The sequence below is a fragment of the Mycetomoellerius zeteki genome, unplaced genomic scaffold (genome assembly GCF_001594055.1).
Source record: "Mycetomoellerius zeteki isolate Tzet28-1 unplaced genomic scaffold, Tzet1.0 scaffold191, whole genome shotgun sequence".
NCBI classification, from domain to species: Eukaryota; Metazoa; Arthropoda; class Insecta; order Hymenoptera; family Formicidae; genus Mycetomoellerius; species Mycetomoellerius zeteki.
In genome coordinates, this window is record NW_017256866.1 from 202,844 (window position 1) to 220,978 (window position 18,135).

Sequence of the window (18,135 nt, forward strand, 5' to 3'; positions counted from 1 at the left end):
AATTATAATTATATATTATTTAATATTAATATATAGTAATATAATAATGCATATTATTATGCTTTTATTATATTAATATTATTATACATATATGCATCATATTGTATATAACATTATATAATTATATAATTATATAATTATGCATTTTATATGTATATATATAATTATTCAAATTTACATTATTAGTATAATTATTTGTACTACGGGAACATTTAAAATTTATTTTATTAAAGAAGTATAGATATCTATACTTTTAATATTTTAATAGATTTTTTCATTATACTTTAATTTCTACCAGCAATATATCTTCTCTAATTTAAGTACTGTAACATTGGTATCAGTGACAGCTGATACGAACCGTTCCATATTACTTGAAACATATTTAAAATTGTACGTAAATATTGAGCTCTGACTCTAGACGTGCCAATAGAAAGATTGGTAAAGCAAGCAGAAAAAGTCTGCATTATCGTTACGACAGATTGTCTTGCTAGTTCGCGCGTTGTGTCAGAAGATTCAGCAATTCATTGTGATCCATACTATTCAGTGTATGTATATCGATGCCGAGGGCATTCGCGACACTTTTCATGTCTAGACCAAAGCTCTTGAGCAGTTCGATAAAGTCCATTTCCTCGCCCGTAAAGGGATTATGCAGCTTGGGACAGCTATGGTTACATTGCGGCCAAGTGCAGCGTTCGATCATACGGAAATGACAGTTCTTAACGCACTTCCGTTTAAATGACGGTATTACCGATCGTTGCGGCCTGATGCCGTTGAATATAGCCGTATGATTATTGCCGTTTACTTGTTTACCGCCTTTGCGACGACCTGCGAAAAGATATTTATATATATAGTGAATTTCGAAAAATCATTGTGCAAACCGCATAAAAAAATTATTTTTAAAAATTAATAATAAATATTAAATTTAATATCATCGTGAAATTATACGCAGTATAACCAAGTAAGTTTTCGACCAATCTATAAAATTGTATGAAATAACTCGGAACTATTCAAAGAATGTCGATTGTTATTGAGCAAGGTTCAAAACATGTTTGTGCATTGCTAAACCGTACCAGTGTTCTTTCTTCGCTGGTGTTTCTCTTTCTTCAGTCTCTCTTCTTTACTTCTTTCTCTTTCCTTCCTCTCTCTCCTTCTGCTTTTATGTTTCCTCTTTCGTCTCTTCTTATTTTCCCGCTCTTGAACCGAGTCGGAGACTGGCTTTCTTTCCTGCATTTTGCCAATGGCAGACAATCGAACTTTTTGCGTTTCCGTAGAGGATCCAACTCTGCTTTTTCCACCTTCGATCGAGGTACCATTTCCCTTTCTGATACCAGAACGCAATAGCTTTTTCAGTGACTTCCCGCACGGTTGATTGGTCTCGATTTGCGAGTGAGTGCTGTAGCAGAACGAAAAACATTATTTCTTTGAGGTCTCGATCGTCATTGATCTCGATCTTCATTGATTTATTTACCAAGATGATTCCGAAGAAACTGCGCTTCGATACTTAAAGATTTTCGCAAACAAACAACGCGGTATCGTTGAATATACTTTCAGCCGGCGATCGTGCCACAACGAATTCTATTCATACTTACTTGTTGTGTTGGTTGTTACGATAATTTCCGATCGGCATTTGATCCCAACAAAACAGCGCCTGTGCAAAGGAAACCTCATCTATTTTGATCATCTTCCAATCTCTTTTCGTCAAGACGCTGTGACTAATGCAACTCGGAGCAAAGACCGCAGTAACATTTTCAAATGTCTGCCGCAGACTGTCGCCCATTTTATGTATGTAGTCCCATTGCTGTCTTGTAACTGGTGCAGCGACGTTGTAAGCTTTCATTTGGGCTTCATCAAATATCCATTGGAAGACAAACAACGGTGCTAGGATGTTAAATAATGGAGTTTAAACTCTTTTTTCGAAACATTACCATTTAGATACTATTGAAATTTTCATGATGTGAGGTAAACTCACCGGACAAAGTTGGATAAAGTCGATATCCAAAAAAGCATTTCCATGGCTCGTTAGGATATCTAATTACGCAATTACGAGGCATCCGAGAGTTCCATAATTCCATCCCTTTTTGTATCGCATCGATCGGCGACAAACCGTTTGGAGAGTAAGGCGCTCTATCGAGGAACCATCCGGAATCCGACACACCACGTATAGCAACGTGTCTCAAGCCTGCGCGAATAGTTAAGTCTTATTACTTAATAACTGAACTATACATATAATATAATCAGTGATCGAAGGAAACTGAAATGCTTAAGTTAAGCAGCTTAACAATAAGATAAATTGATCAAATATAGAAGAGGGTATTCAATATTAATTTGAGTTAAATATTTTACAATATTATATAAATGACTCATTTCATTCAATGTTAACATAAAAATTCTTATGTTGTGTGTATGTATTTATATATAGGTATACCAGTTCGAAAAATCTATATTTAAAATCCTATAGACATTGAAATGCAGAATGACATATAATATAAAGAAATAATTTTTATAATCATGTAATGTCTTAATGTCAGTATTAATAAGAGAAATTATTGAGGAGATAAATTAAAATATAATTCTATACGTTTATAATATTGACAACAAATGTAAATGATTCATATAATAACAATTATTATATATCAATTTGCCTAACATAATTTGATTGTCAAATGAGAAATATATATTATTATGAAAATGACAATAATTATTAGTAATGAGTCGGGAATCGTTTTAATTGGAGCAATAATTGATCGGTTGCGACATACCCAATTCATGATGTATCAGATTGTGAACGCGATTCAAATTCAGCATAACGCCGGTGCCGCCCGCGCTGCTACCAGCCAAAAGAAAGGCGCTCGCGTTTTCGAGGCCAAGGGGAACCAAGTCCCGGATAACCTGGACTACGATCTCTGCCCCCATGAAGGAAAACATGTCATTCGGCGACCTGAAGGCTCTAGTGCCGCTCCAGCTGTCGCTCGTGCAATAAGGAACGAAACTATGGAATAAGAACAACAACATCGTTATGTAAAGATATAATAATTAGTGATATGGCGACACAAGGTCGACTACATGATGGACAATACCTACACGTGATTCGTGCCCCAAAAGAATGGATTCTCATCAGGATTTGGCGAAAGCATCCCGCCCACTGAAAAAATTGTGAATATTTTTATTTCGCAATCAATGACAATATCAAGCAATATCAAGCAGTACAACAGTACAGGATCACCTGTTGCCTTAGTTACAGATATTGGAGAACAAATTAAAAAAGGAATCGGTAGCTGTGTGCCTGTTAAAATTTCCAAAATTTTTGCGAATTAAATCTCTACAATAATATGAATAAATAGTCAAAATTTTTTGATTAATTTTAATTAAATATTTTTTCACAAATATTTATTTTAGGGTTGAATATATTATTAAGAAATATTTAAAAAATTAAAAACAGATTATTAATTAATGAACTAAATTATGCAATTGAAAGAACATCCAATAATGGAAGTATATGTACATAAATTTGTACATTAATATCGCGATAAAGGTACAGAATATCTCCGATATGCATGTATAAGTTGGATAAAAAAATATGATTTATGTCGTCATTGCAATAAATATTCGTGCATAATAAAGCATACTCTTATGTGTTGATCCACATCGCACATAATATGTATTATTAAAATGCGAGGAGTAATATGAACATTCAAAAATGTGCGTTCAGCGTGGAGGATCACCACGAAATTAATTTATGAAGCAGCGCGAGTTTCGGTGCTTGGATGCACGAGCGGAAAATCGTTTTCGTTCCGCGCGACGTATAATTATAAGCGATCGAGGACCCACCGTCGCGTGTCTCGGGCCACTGGGTTGACGTCATCAGATGCCGCATCCGCATCCACCTGGTTCTACAGCTCTTGTGGTCGTAGCAATACCAGCCGCCCTCCAGGTACATGATCCATCGCCTGGAGCCGTGAGACTTTCGTAGGTAGAAACCTGCTTGCGATCCATCGTTGCAAGTGATCGACCTGTTGCTGAGATATACTCTCTTCAGGGCTCTTTGATCATCTAGCCCATATTTTCCCAAGTAGCTCATTACCTTCCTGATTGTGTTGCTTTGATATTCCACCGGGGAATCCAAGGAAATCGAGGAAACTGAGACTGTATTTGTCGGTTTATCCTCGGCAATTATTGTCAGAATTGATGCCGCTAAATACAGCATAATCTGGAATACGTGTGAAATCTCGATAACTCGATTATATTTTACAAATATTTTATAAATACAATATATTTATTTCAATATTATGAAACGTTATTCCAATAATTAATATTCGCAAACTTGGTTTTCGTGCGTGGACTCTTCCTCGCTTTTTTTGGTGGTTTTTATACGAATATATTCGCGACCGGACTAACACGTAACAAATGAGTAACCACGGGAATAATTTAAAAAACGACTACAACGAAGGACGTCGAGCTACACGGCGCCACTCTCCCTCTCTATCCCGCGTCCGGCTACTATATCCATCGGTGGCGCGTTTTACCACAACAACGTCCCTCGGCCTCTTGCCCCTCTTTCACGAAAACGACTACTTAGGATCAAGTTCCAGCATCCAGGACGGTAGCCGGCGGCGGAAACACCTCGGAAACAGAAGCTCGGTTTCGATCTCGGTCTGAGATGAAAGTCTGCCGCCAACATTGTGGCAGGAAGGAGAAACGTTGTTGCGACGCAATTATAATCGAGCATAATGGGTCGCAAACGACGGATTGGGTTCCGCTCCGTACAGAGCAATGAGAATAAAAAAAGAGGAACTTTATTTTTCTTGCCTTTCCCTCCACATTACGTCGTGGTCGCCAAAGGAACGCACTGCGCAATGTCATGATTCAGCCATGATCATTGGCTACGTTTACACCGTGCATTTAAGCCGCGGCCTATACAATAGATGTCCTTGTTTATCCTGTAGGTTAAACAAAAACACCTATCGTATAGGTCGCGAATTAAGCGCACGGTATAAACGTAGCCATTGATTGTTGGCAGGAAGTTTTCTACAAGAAACACGATTTATATGCGAAACGCGGATAATCTTACTGATCGTGCACCGTAGCCCTTGATATGATATATGATACGTGTTTCTACTAGGGCTTTAATTTTATTCCGTTTTTCGAAGATACGTGTAAACGTAAAACGTTTATCCGTTTATATTCGCTTTCAAAAAAACGTTTACTTGAAGGTAAACGTTTATACGTTTAATTAGCATATCAGTTTATAAAAGAAACATTTTTCCAAATATACGTGTTTTATTATACATTTAAACGAAAATACATTTACATGTATATTTAACATATCCATCTATGAAAAACATCTTTTCGAATATTTTAACGTTTTTTAATAAAATTAAAAATCGAATTTTTTGCATTTTCTCAATTCGTCACACTCCTTAATAAAGGGATAAACGTTTATATAAAAAAAGTGAAAATATTCGGAAAAACGTTTCCGTAATAAACGGATATACTAATTATACGTGTAAACGTATTTTCGTTTAAACGTATAATAGCGAGCCCTAATTTCTACATACTATACTGAAAAAAAAGATTGGCTGGTGCAGCAAATTAAATAGTAAAATATGGCATAGCATTTTTAATTAGCTGCAACAGCCAATTTTTGGTTGCGTTAGCCAATCGAAATCCTATACTGACATTGCGGATAAGCTAACAACCAAAAATTGGCTGCAGCAACCAAAAATTGGCTGTTGCAGCCAATTAAAAATGCTATGCCATATTTTGCCATCTAATTTGCTGCAGCAGCCAATTATTTTTTTCAGTGTATATATACTGTCAATACTGTAAAAATCTGTAGTAGGTATACATAACGTGAACTACATAGATTTTCAGTACTGGCAATGTGTATCGAAATACGACCATTATCAATCGTTTCATATATCATATTTTTCAAAAAATTAAAGAACTTCTTACATATTTTCGTAGTCTTGAAACAACTGACTGAAATTCTTTTTATTTATAAAAGCTTTAATCAATTTGATATATAAATTTTTAATTGATAATTTTTGGATTATGAGCGACAAACAGCTCTCTCTCTCTCTCTCTCTTTCTTGAGGAGATTAAATTTTAAAGATACATAACTCTACAAATATATGAATAAAAATGACGAATATAGGTTTTTGATCAATCCATAAAAAAAAACTTCAACTTCCAAATATCAGCATGACGTGATATGACTATGGATTTTTTTTTAAATTAAGGACGAGTGGAAAACGTTTCATGGTTCGCCGACGTTAAATATCTGGGGTAGATAACAACCCCTCTATTACTGTAAAACTTAAAGCTGACCGAAAGTGGCATGTCCTCTTTCCGTCGAGTACCTTTCGCGTAACCACAAATTATCGGAAAAGCGTAGCGACGGACTTGCAGCGATTTCGAGAATCCGCATCGAATCGAAACTTTCGGGAAGGTCATAAATAAAGTAGACGACTCGAACGGGGGTGCTTCCACTCTGCACTTAACCGCTTTATTATGCCGTAAATCAATTCGTTGGGGTGTCGGCCTGGATATGGTGGGGTAGTTTTATGTTGTGCTCTGAGCGAAGGTATTTCTCGGTATTTAAGAGCTATGGAAAGAAAGAGATCTGAAAATCCGCCTTGAACTCAAAGCTATAATTTGGTAACGACATCAATGCAAATGTTTTTACTTTTTAATAATATGACATCTATTATTTATCGATATTCTTAAATTTATATGTCTTTTTTATAATTCACATTTTTCATTTGTAAATAAGACTAAATGACAAACTCATTAATAAATTATCGTTTTTAAGTACAGTTTTAGTAGAGTTCTTTTCTTTTAGTAGATTACAAATCTAATTTTACAATACAAGTTAATATTTCTTCAAAATATTTGCACACGCTCAATTTCTATCATGTTCCAATCATGCGAATTGTGATAGATTGATTTTTGGACGATAAAAAATGTTTATTGACTTTGTCGCTCGTTTAATTATTATTTATAATTATAGTTCTCTTTTAATACAATACAATGATGCTATAGTTAAATACGATAGCACCTGTTAGAATTTCAATCTTTGCAGAAATATTTTTGCATAATTTTAAATTTTCTCTCGAGAAATATGTATACGGGAGGTATATTAAGAAGGCTCTCAATCCTCCCTCTCCCTCTGCAGTTACTCTTTCTCGCTCTTTCTTTTTGCCGACTCTGTGGCCAGCGCATTAGAGGGTGTCCTGGGCGTGAAGGTGTCCGTCATAATTTGCCACCCGGCGCATAATCCCCGTGACAAAGGCCGACAAAGTGACGGCTGTTACTTGGACTGGCGGCGCACCGTATACTAGCTGCAGGGAATCCGGTAGCAGGTAAAACGTTTAAAGATACCGTGCGCCGCAGTCAAAGAGATGAATCACGCCGTAGATAAATGGCTGCGATCTGAACGGCTTTTTACGGCCAGGCGCGGCGCGGCGCACTCATGCGAGCTCCGGGTATTCGCGCATCCATCGATATTTTATTATCGTTAGTGCACGTGATAAAGACAGAGACTTCGTCTCTTCGACGAAGATATTTTCTTATTCGCGATTTTATCGAAGATTTTTATTCAAGATTACTTGATATTTAGAATTTTCTTGTTTTTCCAATACTTCATATGCTATTTCATATGAATATAAGTATATAGAATTGCCACAAAACTATAAATCAGGGAAATCAGGAAAGGTAATTGAAGATGGCCAGGGAAGTTAGGAAAAAGTCAGAAAATTTTGCAAAACTTTCTGGAAAATTAAAATTCTTTAAAGAAGTTATACGTATATCACACCTACACAGTTTAGAATACTACCAACTTAACAATTAGAAATTAGCAAGTAGTGTCGTGTCAGTAACATTAATAATAATTTATATATTGCTTTGTTAAATTGACCTCAACAATATTTAATGGTTTCCTAATCAGAATGAAAATATACAAAAAATTCTAAAATACTATTGAAAGTCAGGGAAAATCATGAAATTGTATTTAAAAATCAAAGAAAAGTTATGGAATTCTAGAATAAAGAATTTGTGGTAACTGGTAGACTCATATTAGTTTAATGCTTGATTTCGAATTGATGACACATAAAAAATTCGCAGATTTTAAATAAATATTTGCTCCAATAGTACTAACGAAATATTTACTAAATATAAACATATATTTATTCGATTTAAACATAACTGTTTTATTTTGAATAAATATTTATTTACTATAAATAAATATTTCGTTAGTACTATTGAAGTATTTAAAATCTGCAAATTTTTTTTCAGTGTAGATTTTCAAAGAAATAATTACGCGATCTTTATCAATAGAAATGTATATTATATTAAGCATTGAATTTTGTAAATATAACTCACTGAAAAATAATCATCGCTTTTATCTTTTTAAACGGTGTCAGTCCTCTTACTTTAATAATCTTCTAAGTCACTGAATTGGAAAAATTGATGAAAAAATTTTATTTTTGCATTTTTGTTTAAATCTTCCTCTGTTATTGTATATATATTACAATTTCATAAAATGAAAGTCGTAAATAAAAACAGGTTTAATTATCAGCGGATAATTGAAAACATTTCCCATTGGAATTATATTCGATCTCTGTTCTTTCAGTACTAATAATACTCGATTTCGCAGCTCGATGTCGACGCAATTTTATTCATTTTATGTTTTCGTTCCATTCCAAATGAACAAAAATTTTCTTCAAAATTTATATATGTATGTATATAATGTGTGAATGCATTTGTATGTGCAAATATATTTTTCGAATTTTTCTACAATTTAATATGTATATGTTTTTCCATTAAATTTTCACCATAAATGATACGAATTATACTAATTGTATTATACTTAATTTTAATATATTTCTATAATATGAGGATCGTTATAAAAAATTTATTATTTTATTTATGTATAAACAATATTAATGAATTTTTTATATTATTAATACATTTGTTATATACACAATTGTAGATTATTATTCCGTTTCAAATTTAAAATTTAACTTCTTTAAAAATTAACTTACAATATTTTCTACAAATGTTATTCATGATATTCAATAGTGTTTAATGTAAGTAACTGAAATATGAATCCCTTTCCATCGGTTTAAGATATATAGAGGCCATCGATCTCTTTTATCCTTTTGCGTAAGTAAATGATCTCAAACTTTAGCATCGAAGCAGAAATGACGTTGAACGGTAATGCCCTGCTTTACGAGTCCGTCATCCACAAAAGAAGCATTCGCTTCCGCGAGATTAAGGAGCTGACTGATCCGCCTCCCCCGTCGCGAATTCATTTGTTCCACACCTGATTCTCTCTCGAGGTTGACTGACTCGTGGTTGGTGATGCGTGGCATTCCGCCGATGCGGCGTGCGCGAATGCACACGCATGGAATGATGGAGAAAGAAAGAGAGAGATAGGAGGAGAGGGGTACACAATTTATTCATACTTTGGGACATGGATTCCCTGAGACATACAGGAAGGAGTGTAACTTTTGGAACACTACACTGATGTATTTAAATGTAATAATGAATGAATATTTTTTAAATATGTAGTGAAATAACAACGAAGACGAATATAAGATTATAATGTTAGAGAAGTTTATAATTCCATGCGCGCGCATGTGTATACCTATATATGACTGTAATTACGTTAAATTTCTTTATAAATATCAACTAGTTAATACACAAAATTATGTTTATTATATACTAATTCTATCCTAAATCTTTAAAATTATATATACATATTGTATGTAGATATATTGTAATGTATATATCTATATACAATTTGTATGCATAATTTATATGCATATAGATACCATTCTCTATATAGATGCATTTTTTTTACAACTCATGAAACATAATGAATATCAATTTCATTTTATCAACCGTAAAACCCTAATTGAGATCCCTGCAAATTTGCACAATATTAAATGCCTTTCTTCTGATTAGTAGTAACACGTAATATAAGCTGGAAGAAAATATGACGTAGAGAGAAAGAAGTAGAGAGAAACAGAGAGGGATGTATAAGGGAGACGAAAACAGGTTAAAAATAGCCAGAGAGCTGATCGCGGTCGGCATCTTTGAAAGAGGGCCGCGCGTCTTGCTGGCCGGCTCGAGAGTCGTTGATCGCGTTCGCATCGCGTTTCGTCGTCGTCTGGATGTTGATGATGATGGTGAGAGACCGTCTCGTTACCATTACGAGGACCGTCCGGCCGGCTAACACGCACCGCAAACCACGCATTACCATAACCGCGCAGCGCGGCGCAGCGGGGTTGTTGTGGCAGCTCCTTCCTCGGGAGGAGTTGGCGAAAGTAAGCGTCAGCTTTCGACGCGCTCTCGCGACTTAACGAGCGCGGTTCCGCGGAGGGAGAACTTCTACGAGGAAGTGCTAGATTACATTCTCTCGAATACTGTCCGAAACGGCGCAGCGGTTTTCACCCCCGTCTCTTGCACGAAATTACTTTCAACAGCATTTCGTACAATTTCCATGACATTTTGAAATACTTTGGACATGCTAAATTCTTATTAAAATATCGAACAAAATAGACTTATTATCATTCACACTCGTGTATGAAATGCCATTTGTTTATTTTATATGCGTTCGGTACGAATTATATTGTAGCGAATTCATCAAAGGGGACAATTCTAAATTTGATTTAATGATACGTTGTGTATAATGAAAGGCCGCAGTTACAGAATGAATATTCATTATTTTTCATTACCATCGATTTCATCAACTGGTCGCCTGTAATAGAGGATAATGTAGCATGCAAATTCAACATTAAATTAAAAACGTTTGTGCGATATCTCCACACTCTGCATGAATGTATGTCTCTCTAGAGAACAAAAAGTCGTGTGATCTATTTCCGTTATTGTTCAAGTAGCTTATCATATACCAATACAATAAAACATGATTATCATTCTGTGAAGATAAAAGAATAGTGTGTTATGCTTATACATATTACATTTCCTCTTCCTTCTCTTCTACGGATCACAGATAAATTACACTTCGAATACCTCGATACATGATACTAAATTCTCAAAGGAAATCATCCTTTATTTCTTTGCATTTAGATAAATATTATAATATATACAAGCGAATCTTTTAGCAAGAAATGGATAAGGAAATTATCTTCTAATTTTCTATTTTTTTTCCAGCCACTTCTATGTTATCGTTCGTAATCCATACAGCACAGAACAGCTTACAGCAACATGTTGCAACTATTGTAATATTGCTGGCAGGAACATTGCAATGTTACTGTAATGACGCTAGAATGATCTAAGCCAAGCCTGTCCAATTTGAGCTCCGGAGTCAAAAAGCTATCGATGCAAAAAAATTCAATGTGGGTAAAATTTCGGGGACTGTAAAGTGTTGATACGCATCTAAATGACGCTTATCAACAGTTTATAGTTCCTAAAATCTTACCCACAATGAATTTTTTTGCATCGATGGCTTTGCGTTTTGGCTCCGGAGCTCAAATTGGACAGGCCTGATCCAGACTATATAGAAAGCTATCGCTATATTGGTTAGGTACCTTTTGCATGGATGACGGTGTATTTAAAATCTTCTACGGTCTTTTTCTTTTTCTTGTGTCGTTTCGTTTCCTTAACGGTGCGAGAAAGGCGAGATAAGATATACGTTTGAATTCTAACAACTAAGTTGTCCATGGGGATAGATGTCGGATAGATTTTGCTATTCTTTGATCTAATTGTAAGTTCGACTTATTGTTAGCTATGCGTTTCCACGTTTGCTATTCTTTGATCTAAGTTCGAACTTATTGTTAGCTATGCGTTTCCACGTCGATTGGATAATTTTCAGATAAAAGCCAAGGTGCGTGATGTTTCCCATAACCTTACGATTATTTCAATGTGACGGTATTTACTATTTGGAATTTATTTTCATTAGTGTTATACAATTTTCCAAAAAATGCATAGGAAATATATGAAAGAAAAACGAATCTATTTTCTTTTGATATTTTATAAAAACATCTTCAGAACAGGTTTATACCAATAATAGTCGAGGTCTAATATTCTATACACTTTAATCTACGGGGCAACATTATCTTATCCATATATGCTAATCATAGATTGATTTTGAAACTAGCATATTCTGTGGCTTGGTATCAAAATATCCCAAGGTAATACGTATACTTCATCTATATCCTAAACGTTTGGATATACATGGTGTCAATGTTTGGTATCAATGTTTACAAGCGAACAAATGTTTGCATATATCTACTGAGACTAAATCCAGTAATTAATATAACATTCCTCAATAATCAACGATGGTAGACATATATCACTTCTATTTAGATCAGAACACCCGTAAAAGGGGGATAGAGGAAAAGACCTGAAAAAATTGGCGTAAATATCTGCCGTAATTTACGTTGGTAGGCCTAAAAGAAAAAAAGGAAGAAAAAGGAGGCAACAGAGTCGAGAAAGAAAGAGAGGAAGACAGAGAGAAAGTGGGAGATAGGTGTACATAAAAGGGTGAAGGGAAGGAAGAGACGAGGAAGGAAGAGAGAGCAGGTGGCAAGATAGGGTATACGCCAGTGGATTAAGGCACGGAGCGGCGAGTCAAAGAGATTTTCTCCCTGGCTCGTCTCGGCAGGGGCCCTCGTCCTAACAAGGGCTGAAATATGACTGCCTTGCCCTGCCTCGCCTTCGCTTGCTCGCTCGCTCGCTCGCTCGCTCGCTTGGCTCGACTTCGCTGCACCGCGCCACGTCGCGCCGCGCCATGCGGCATCGTGCGCGCCTTCTGAACGCTATACGAAGGAAAAGTGAAGGAGATATCTGCTGGCAACTAATTTATCGGTTGGCCTGCTTGCTGGCGACCCGCGGGATCAATGCACTTCTCCGGCGTCGGGTTCATAAACTAGTTCTAACATAGGTCGCGATTCCCGATCGACGCTAATTATCGTTCGCATGACGAGGAAATCCGAAGAAATATAATGTACTTGAACTAAATTAGCCCGAAAAGGATTATCGATTCGATACTAATTAGTATTATACTATTTCAATGTTTAGAGTCTAAACTTCGGACAAAGAAATTTTTATGATATTTCTTTGAACAATGCAAATAGCCAAGTTTGCTTTAATAAAAAGCTACGTTTTAAATTACAAGAGCGAAAATGAGCTTCTGGCGAAATCTTCAATTTTGTATGGGCAAGCAGTTAATAAAACTTTATTTTATATCTGAATTCAAATTATATCTCAAATCAGTATCAAATTATTGAGGTAAAAAATTAAAAAGGATAAATCAATATTGCCCGATCAACATCGCACATGCATACTATGACTGATATATTTTAGGCTTGATTCCATCAAAGACTATTTGTATCAGGATATACTGGTAAAAATTAAGAAGCAAAGATACTCTCTGTCCGAGATTATGATATAATATAATACGTAACATTAATACATTTTGAAATGTAAAACGCCGCTCAAAAGATATGTTATACGCGACTGGAAATTACAATCAGAGGTTGTATTTTCTCGAAACGTACGATGTAGAAAGTTCAGCAAACTAGCTGCCATATTATTCACGCGGTCCATGTATTCAAAACTACGTTTCTGCAAATGTATTCGAAGCGGAACTACATAACCGTTGAATAACACGGTTGAATCACAACGACCACAGACATCCGGCGCCGCAAAGAAAACTTTTAGGTTCGGATTACTTAAGGAAAATAACGAACAGAGCCGCGGAAAATCCTGTAATTTTCTTTTATGTCACACGTTTTTTAGCCTGCAAAGTATAATGAATTGTATATGCCTTTGTATGAAATAACACTGCTGTGTTAATGACTTCTCTAGCAAAATATTTCAGTTTTAAGTCATAGTAGCCTGGCCTCGCTTTCCAGTGCACGTTCTCTCCTTACATTTATATGAATTATACTTTATATTATTTTAACATTTAAATGGACTACATAATGTAATGATGTAACTTTTGCAGGATTAATAATTTGTATATATGTATTTATAACCAGTTCTATAGGTAGTGAAAAGGAAAAGGTTTGTTTTATGTTGAGGTCTCGCACATATTCCGTATATGTCTTAAGTGTGCGTCTTCCGAACAATACCATGACAGAATTGTCAGTTGCGGAACCACAATTTACAATCTAAGGTGGGTGTTTTCTGGCGGAGATTGATAAGAAAAGGGGAGAGAAAGAAGAGAGACTCGGTTAGAGATCGACGTGGCGCGCCGCGAACAAAGTATCCGCGCGCCAACCATGACTACGGCGCAGCGGTTGCACGGTGGTCGCAGCGCGGCTCGGTGCAGCGGTTGCGGCCGCAGCGACGGCGGCGACGGCGATAGCAGTGATGGTGACGTCGGTGGTAATGATGATAGTGGTAGTGTGGCGATGATGGTAGCAATGGTAGTGGTGGTGGTGGTGCTGGAGGTGGTGGTGGTGATGGTGGTGGTGATGGTGGTGGTGGTGGTGGTGGTGGTGCTAGAGGTGGTGGTGGTGGCGGCGGTGGCGCAGCGGCGGCGCGATGGTGATGGTAGCGGTGGTCCATCGGAGTAAATATATTGGATGGCGGTAGGATTGGTGGCGGTGTCTTCCGCTCTCTACTTGAGCCGCGTGCCCGCTCGCTCGTTCACGCCCGAGGTGCGCCTTTGATGTGCCGCCTACACCGCGTTCTTGCTAACTCTCTCTTGCGCGGGCTTCCATCGTAACTCGCGCGCCGCGGTGGAACCGGGAGATTGCGTTTTTCCTCCCACCGACACTCGACGGCATGCTGCAAAAAGTCGCTCTTCCAATCTTGGCCGTTCTTCAGAGCCGTCCATACAGCCGCATCACACCGCGCCGCGCCGCAGCGACGAACTTTGACCTTGATTCGCCTGAAGGATCAGGGAGGAAGCGAGAAACGCGAAGGCGCGAGAGACGGAACATCGATTATGGCCGCTCGTTTCGAGGGCTCGGCCGCGCGCGCTGAAAATGGTGTTTTTGTACGCGCGAGAGAGACCATCTGCCCTACCCCTCCCCCTGATATTAGGGCGGCTTCTTTGCCAACGAGGAAAGAGACCGCGCGCAGCGGTTCTAAGTGTTACCTGTCGTCATATTGATGTCGCGTTCGAATAAATTATATTCTCTCTTTAAAACAAGTTCTAGAGAATTGAAGAGATTCGCAGTATTCAGCAGATTAATGTCCATCAATATAGATTAACTTTATAATTTCGGTTTAACTTACTCTTCATCTTTTTCTTAGAACTAGAAAAAAATGAAGAGTAAGTTGAACCGAGATTAAAACTAATCTAAATTGGTGAAAACCGGCATAGGCCATACAACAAAAGTTTGTATATGTACATTATATGTTATTCTTGTCTATAAATTAAATCATCTTTCTTCATTTATAAATACGTTAATTAGTCAAGGACTGTATTTTTCTGAAAATAGTGCATATTAAAAAAATAATAATTTAGAAGAAGCAGTAAATATAATCGAATTTGATTATTTTGATCGTTATACGCATGTCTTGATATGGTTATTGTTAAAAATTTGTCTCTTAAAAAAGATGAGATACGACTATGATCCAAAACTACGATCCAAAACAGTCGGCTCGCTCCAAAAAATCGGACTCGGTTCGATATCAAACGAGTTAGGCGAGATCGGACATAACGGCGCGGTAGCGGGCGCGTAGGTAGGCAATGATTTTACGGGAGCTTATTTCGAGAAGATCCTTACCTCTCTCTTTCTCTCTTCCTTTCCTTCTCGCAGGGCACACTCCGTGCCGCCGTGCGCTTCGGAGGATCTACTTCTTCTTCTTTTCCTTCTTCTTCTCTTCTTCGTATTCATCTCGCGACTGCTTCCTCGGCGGGAGATTCTTCACGTGTGCTCGATCCGGACTTGTGCGTATTACAGGTATACGCTCTTTCCGGAAGCCTTCTCCGCGAACTTCGGCGCACATCAAAGGTTCCATCCGACCGCCGCCAATCCGCAACGCCGTACAAATCGATAATACGATTCGTAGCTGCCCCGTAACGAGATTCGTCTCTCGGCTGATCCTCTTCCCACCCGAGGCTATCGAGACACAGTCGAGATATCGAGAGGATTCGTAACGATCGAGGAGCGGGCTTTATGGTGGCGACGCGACGCTGCGATCCACTGCCGTTTTTCTCGGGCCGTAAATGGGAAATTGCCTTTGCGTATTCGCGACCGCTCATTTTGATTGCTAATTAGATCCACCAAGATATGAATTTTGCTCATAAGCTTATAGCGTGAAACTCATCATCCATGTTATATCGTTATTCGATTTGTGTACATCTCGTTTACATGCTGTATTTTTATGAATTTTATCTTTTCGATTTTTATTTCTTCCAACTCCTTTCGTGCTTATACGTTCATTTATTTTACTAATAAGATTATTACGAATGGGCTTTTCGACAGCTAATGCCCGTTTCTATCGATGTAGATTAACTTTCATCTTGATTAAACTTATTCTTCTTATCTTTTCTTTTTCTGAGAATTAAAAGTAAATTAAACAGAAATTAAAGCTAATCTATATTGATAGAAATGGATGTAAGCTAATCATTATTATGTATTATCTAAGGTATACTTGACCCCCAACTACTGGGTTATTTGGATCCAAAGCGAAAATTTTTGGATAATTGTACTATATGATTGGTACTATTTTAAATTGTAAGTAAAAAGATTTTGAATTTTTCTCTGTTAATCGTCGTAAGACGGAGGTTCGCTTACATTCTGTACTTCAAACGATTATAGTTTTCATAGTTGTAATTGGGGGTTAAGAAGATATTAAGAGAAATATAGCTTACATCCTATGCTATATATGTGCGTAAGTAAAAATCTAAAGTTTCTCAAAATATATATAAGATACAGCATATATATACTAGATAACACATTATTTCTTAAAATTGCCATGTCATCTAACAGATTAATTAATTTTTCTGGTATTTATTTAAAAAATTCAATTTAGAGAGAGAATAGCAAATCCTCATTACTAATCTGAAATATCGTAAAATGGCATAAGATTATTGAAGTAAAGATGACTTCTGTTTAACATATTAAATTCTTGTTAAATATGTACATTAGTTCCATATTAAGTTTATCTAATTAACATGAATGAATTTAACATAAATCGTTGTTATTTAACATAATCAGAAGCTGGAAATTATATTTAACATCTTGGAATATATGTCAATATGGTTGAACATATTAGACGCATTTTGCTCTTTTATTACATAGAGAATATAATAAATTTCTACGAATTGCTAAAAAAGCGGGATTGTCCTGTTTATTTCAGTACATTGGCACGTACACAATCGAAATAAACAAATTAACAAAATATATTGATCGTATGATATTTTCGGACTAAATTCTCACTGCGTATTTTGTGTACGTCAATCCCAATCGATCTATGTACGCCGAAAAATTAATCCGGAAATTAATCCAACTGCGAGCCCAAAAAACATTACGAGGCAATCAATCTATCCGCTTTAATACAATCATGAATATCTTTCAAAATCACGAAACAATCGATCGTATCCCCCGATCGATCACTGGAACAGCCGGTCGCGCCACGACAGCCGCGAGGCCGAATCTCGAGGTCGGACCTCAACAAATTTGCGATCGGTTAGCGGGGGCACGCGTATTTGTTTAGGTGCCTTCCCGGGGCCTTTTCCCTTTCCTTCGCCGAACCCAGACCCTCTTGTCTCCCCCGTTCAAGTGCGCCCTTTCTCTTCGTGTGAGTCTCTCGTTCCTTCTCACAACCCGTTCTTTCCTTCCTTCTTCCCCTTCTCTCGTTCCCTCTTCGCCCTTTCTCGTTCCACAGCCGTATATATCTATGTATATCGGCCTGAAGCGGCGCACCCGCGCGCGCAGTCGGTTCACCGTACGGTGGACTGTGAAACGTTTGATCTTACCGCCAAGCCAGATCGGCAAAAGGCCTTTTTCTGCGGGCTCGAGGAAGACGGAGAGTGTGTGTGTGAGAGAGAGAGAGAAGATAGGAGGAAGAGAGAGAAAGAGGGGAGGCAGCTTGAAGCCGGCCTCAAAGACTTGACTGATGACTTGCGGCCACAACGCGGGTAGAGGAGGCAGCCACTAAGGCTAAGCCCGTCGGGCGTTACGACCTCGTGGAAGATCGGCGGCGTCC

At 37.2% G+C, this 18,135-nt stretch overlaps 1 protein-coding gene across 1 annotated transcript; it reads right to left on the reverse strand.

The window, feature by feature from the left end:
• Nucleotides 1-487: 487 nt before the first annotated feature.
• On the reverse strand, nucleotides 488-15,986 carry Notum (palmitoleoyl-protein carboxylesterase notum). Its single transcript, XM_018446948.1, has 8 exons — nucleotides 15,708-15,986; nucleotides 3,829-4,207; nucleotides 3,082-3,142; nucleotides 2,760-2,989; nucleotides 1,970-2,179; nucleotides 1,590-1,878; nucleotides 1,071-1,393; nucleotides 488-825 (listed from the first exon to the last, which is right to left on the reverse strand). Exons 1-8 carry the CDS (start codon nucleotides 15,816-15,818, stop codon nucleotides 488-490), a joined length of 1,941 nt encoding a protein of 646 aa, XP_018302450.1. The 5' UTR covers nucleotides 15,819-15,986.
• Between the last annotated feature and the right edge of the window lie 2,149 nt (nucleotides 15,987-18,135).